The sequence below is a fragment of the Miscanthus floridulus genome, chromosome 8, assembly GCF_019320115.1.
Source record: "Miscanthus floridulus cultivar M001 chromosome 8, ASM1932011v1, whole genome shotgun sequence".
Classification (NCBI taxonomy): Eukaryota; Viridiplantae; Streptophyta; class Magnoliopsida; order Poales; family Poaceae; genus Miscanthus; species Miscanthus floridulus.
In genome coordinates this window covers 126951210-126956385 of record NC_089587.1, presented here as the reverse complement: position 1 = coordinate 126956385, position 5176 = coordinate 126951210, and the positions used below count along the sequence as shown (strand labels likewise).

Genomic DNA, 5176 nt, shown 5'->3' with positions numbered 1-5176 from the left:
GTTGACGTGTGTGACCAATAATATCTAATTCTTCACTGCTTGCGAATGATCCGGCAGATCTACGGTAGAGCAGCTCTACCATGGATCTAAGATCTCACTAGGCCTAAGGAAACTTTTTGGGAGGGCTCCACAATGAATCTGGATGGCTGGCCTAACAACCAGCAAATTGTGGCCTACCAGCAACCCATCAGTGGAGCTCCTCCTCCTCCCGTCTCTCACTGACAGCCTGGGCCCACACGTCAGACTTTATCTTCTTCCTGTAGAGCATCGACACTCGCTAGGGCTGTACCAGCGTGGTCTGGGCGGGGCCCGCCTGGCCAACGTCTGCACGTTGCGGCTTGAGGCGGGCATGGCGCAGCCGTGGTGGGACCAGGGCAGCGGGTGACGACGGCCATGGCCGGTGTAGACGGGCGAGCGCGGCGTTAGGAGAATAGAAGGATGGACGAAATATTTTTTTCTTGTGTAATCAATGGCATGGTGAGTAATTTTAATCAACTCCAGGAATCCATGAGTTTTTTTAGCCCCAGATCTAGAGTTTTGGTGGATCTAAATTTCATAGAGGTAAAGTGTTTGAGTAAAGAGATCATACCTTCAAGCTCCGCCAAGATTGTTGACTATACAAATTCGGACTTTCGAAGCAGAAAGAGCGAGGCTTGGGTTGTGTCACACTAACACAAAGTGCAAGTGCGCCATGGGCATTAGGCGATGCAACCGGACATGTTTCCATCGTGGCCCGTTGCTCTCATGGGAATTCCCAAGGTTATCCGTAGCAAGCTGCAAGTAGCAACGGGCCTCCAATCCGGACAGGCCTATACGATAGCCTAGTACTACATGGTTTGGGTTTTACGGGTTATGGTTAATTTTGGAGCTAACCCGTGTGTAGCGTATAGGGCGGTCTGGGTTGGTTTCCGACGGCTTCAGAGCTGGTTCCATGAATCTCCAGGTTGGGTTGGTTAACTGGTTTCCACGGGTTACGCACAAAGCAGGACGATATTGCAGCTGGCAGCGATGGCTGGTGGCAGGTTGGCTGCCGGAGCGTGCTGGAGGGCATCCTAAACATGTCGACTCCATCTTCATCCTCGCCAGCGTCATGGCCTACATTGGCGGTCCTCCTCCGACGACACTGTCACCGCACAGGCGACCTCGGTGCAAAGGGGACCACGCTGAGTCCGACCTTGTCTCCTTCCACGTGCTCGCCTTGGTGTGCTTTATCTTCTCCATCCCTGTCAGACTTAGGCAGCTGGTTTGCACCTTCCCCCACCGCGGCGGCATCCCTGCCTCCGGCTGCCTCCTGCTCTTGAGTGGGCGTGGATCGTCGGCTGGACGGAGCCTATCAGCCACCGACCATGCTGCGCTCCACGTTGGGATTCTCGCGTTCGCGGCTGTGGGGTCTGTCGCCGGCCGCCGGTTATGCGTGCTGCTGCCTCCTGCCGCTGCCGGCTGCTCCCCACACAGGCGCCCGATGTCGGGCTAGCGAAGTTGTCCATGTGTTCCTCGCCGAGCTCCTGCACTTGCTGTTCGATGGCGGACACGAGTCGCAAGGTGTGTGTGGCGGATGTTAATGGACTCGATCGCGCCCGTTCGACGTAATGACGTGCTGTTGCGGTGGCGGTGCTTGGTCGTGGTGCAGGTGAAGCTCTCCAACCCGGGTGCGGCACAGCGGGGCTGACGTCGTGCTTCTCGTCAGCGTGCCCGCCGTCATGCTCGTGGGTTGCCTGGGTTCGTGGGTTGAATCCGTGACCAGGTAGAAGTAGAACTGCTCTGCCAAGAGGCCAGTTTCGATGCAAACCAACCCAGCCCGTATAAATAAACAGAAATATTATACAACACATATGTATTTAGCAAGAAAAAACATATGAATTTTTTGCACAAAGAAACGCACGAGGCAGTGCGCTTTCGCTTTCTGCGCCTCCACTGTCGTGTGGGCAGCGCTGCACCAGCAGCCAGCAGCGCAGCACCAGCACACGGCGGCAGCACCAGGTGGAACTAACCTCTCTGTACATGACGCGACACCAGCAGCACCTCTGCATTTTGTTCTTCCATAAAAAAAATTATTTTCTGTGATATGTGATTTGTGATATGTGAATCTATGATCTTATGATTATCTTAAGGTAGAAGAAGGATTGAGGCTGATATGATGCAAAAAAAAATTCATGTGTTGAAATCGTATAAAACATATGGTTGTATAACGGACACACTCGTAAACTGGGAAAGGCGAGTCCGGTACGAAGTTACTATATACGAATAATAAAAACAGAATCCGCCCAGGGACAGAGGGGCAGGGCAGGGCTGCTGCCAACTCGTGGCGACAACACGATTCGCATCATCCGCTCCCGGGAGCCAAGTCGCAAACTTCCACAGCCATCAAGCGCAGGCAGTATCTGTAACCCTACTCATAGCCATGGCCGGCGGCCGAGGGCGCTCCCCGTCGCCGTACAAGCGCTATCCCTCCCGCGACGACGACGACGCACGATCCGGCGGCGCCTCCCCGAAGCGCCGCAAGCGCCACCACCGTCGTCGTTACGGCGACTCTGCGGCGGCCAGCGACGACGTCGAGATACTCGACGGCGCTTCCGCTGCTGCGGCTCCTCCTAGGAGCCGCCGGGAGCATGGAAGAGGATGGAGGGGCAGCCGTGTTGCTGGTGGTGGATGCGATTATTATACTCCTCGTACACACGGAGAGAGAAGCAGCAGCAGCCACAGTAGATTGGATCGAAGAGGAAGTGCACGCGGCGGCGATGAAATCAGGGAGAGGGAAAGACGGAGCGGTAATTCATGCCATGGTGATCATGCGAGGTGGGATCCAGCAGGCAAGGATAGGTGGGATCCGGCAGGCAAGGATTCGCATCACAGGCACAGGGATTCTACAAGCTCATCAAAATATAGCATATCTGATGGTTACAAGCAGACATTGAGATTTGGGGACATATCTATAGATGTTGGCCATAATATCCGGAGTCATGGAGAAATGAAGAAGGGAACTTCTTTCGAGCAGGAAGACCATGAGCGGTACAAGGAGAAAACTGAATTAACCATATTGCAGCAACAAGATGACGCTTGTGGGAAAGTTGAGGTGGAATCTGTACCAAGTAGCCGAAATGTGAAGGCACGAGCAGGAGCAACGGATACAGGCAAAGCGGCCCATCTGCAAAATAGCACCTCTCGCTCTATGGCCAATAGCAAAGCTGAAAACAAGCAAGATTCTCAAGAGGTGATCATTGACAGAGCAAACATCACCGTGGGAAAGCCTCCTGTTGCTAGCAGTACTACTGGAAGTGGAAGACCACCTGCTGCTGCTGGGATTCGGAAATCTGGCAAGCCTGACGGCTTGCACAATGAAAGAAATGTTCATCCTGACAACTGGGACGATGCAGAGGGCTACTACGCTTACCGCTTCGGGGAGTTGCTGGGTGGCCGTTACGAGATTACAGCAGCCCATGGGAAGGGCGTGTTCTCAAGAGTCGTTGGGGCAAAGGATCTTGAAGCTGGTACAGATGCTCCTGACAGAGTAGCCATTAAGATAATTCGTAACAATGATACAATGTACAGGGCCGGTAAGCAAGAGGTTTCAATACTGGAAAAACTCAACAGTGCGGACCACGACGACAAGCGCCACTGTGTGCGGTTTATTTCAAGTTTCAGGTACCGGAACCATCTTTGCTTAGTACTTGAATCTCTCCACATGAACCTGCGTGAGGTGTTGAAGAAATTTGGTCGTAACATCGGGCTTAGACTCGCTGCTGTGAGGGTATATGCAAAGCAGATGTTCATCGCCCTGAAGCATCTGAAGACCTGCAAAGTTTTGCACTGCGATATAAAGCTGGACAATATCATGGTGAACCAGGCTAAGAATGTGCTCAAGCTATGCGATTTCGGCAGTGCTATGCTTGCCGGAACGAATGAGGTTACACCTTACCTTGTCAGTCGTTACTATCGAGCACCTGAGATCATTCTTGGGCTGCCCTATGACCACCCATTGGACATGTGGTCAGTTGGTTGCTGTCTCTATGAGCTTTGCACAGGAAAAATCTTATTCCAAGGAAAATCAAACAATGAGATGCTTCGGCTTCATATGGAGTTGAAGGGCACCTTCCCTAAGAAGATGCTTCGCAGTGGTGCCTTTACGATGCAACACTTTGACCGAGACCTGAGATTTCAAGATACTCACGATGACCCTGTCAAAGGAAAGGTTGTGACAAGGTTAGTTTTCAACATTAAACCAAAGGGCATTGGTTCTTATATTTCAAACATTCCTGGAGAGGATGCAAAGACACTATCCGGTTTCAAAGATCTTCTTGATAAAATGTTTGTCTTAGATCCAGCGAAGAGGATAACCGTACAAGAAGCACTTAGCCATCCTTTTATTACTGGCAAGTGAAGACAAGATCTAATCCCTTTTGACATTGTTTAGCTAATAATTAACTAACATTGTTAAATTCTAATAAATGGTATTTTTGTCTTTGTGTCTGGCGAGCTTTGAGATCATCTGAGCACGTGGATGAATCATGCATGGAACTATAGAAAAAATGGAGCTATGTTCTGTTGCTTGAAAGAAAAATAGTTCGTGTTGCCTATTCGTGTGGGCATTCTAGCGCGCTGCTGTCAGTGTGCATTGTTTTTAATCCCTACTAAAATTCAACCTTAATATAAAAAAGGTATAAAAATCTTTTGCGTATTCAGAGTAAAAAAAAGTTATGCACAAACTAAAATGAACTAGGTGAAAAGAGGAATGAGAAATTAGTCAGCAACTCAGATCTGCATGTTAGATATTGATCTCTTAGCCATTGCTATTTGTCACGGGCCCATCCACAGCCCCGGTGGCTGGCCTAACGAGGCCTAGAGGAGGGCCCGGGCCTGGGCCAAGACGCCACCTTGGGCGCACACATAGGGGGTCGAAGGCTCCTCCATAGCACATCCTTAAGGACTATAATATAAGAGGTCATGTACTCATTTGGATCTTAAGCGAAAAAAAAATAGCATTCCTCTGCTCTCTCTTCCTTTCTCCCTGCGCCTCCCTCTTCCTCTGCCACAACCATCCCCAACCGAGGCCTAACACATCTGGTATCAGCAACTATGACTCCATGGGCGACAACAACAACATGCCTGCAGAGCTGAAAGTATGACTCGAGGTCTTCGCCAACCTCACCAAGTGCATGGACAAGGTGTAGGAGCACCT

General features: G+C 50.9%; 1 protein-coding gene across 1 annotated transcript; it reads left to right on the top strand.

The window, feature by feature from the left end:
• Window positions 1–2364: 2364 nt before the first annotated feature.
• Window positions 2365–4378, top strand: LOC136473520 (serine/threonine-protein kinase prp4-like). The gene has a single exon (XM_066471162.1). It carries the CDS (start codon window positions 2402–2404, stop codon window positions 4376–4378), a length of 1977 nt encoding a protein of 658 aa, XP_066327259.1. The 5' UTR covers window positions 2365–2401.
• The last annotated feature ends 798 nt before the right edge of the window (window positions 4379–5176 follow it).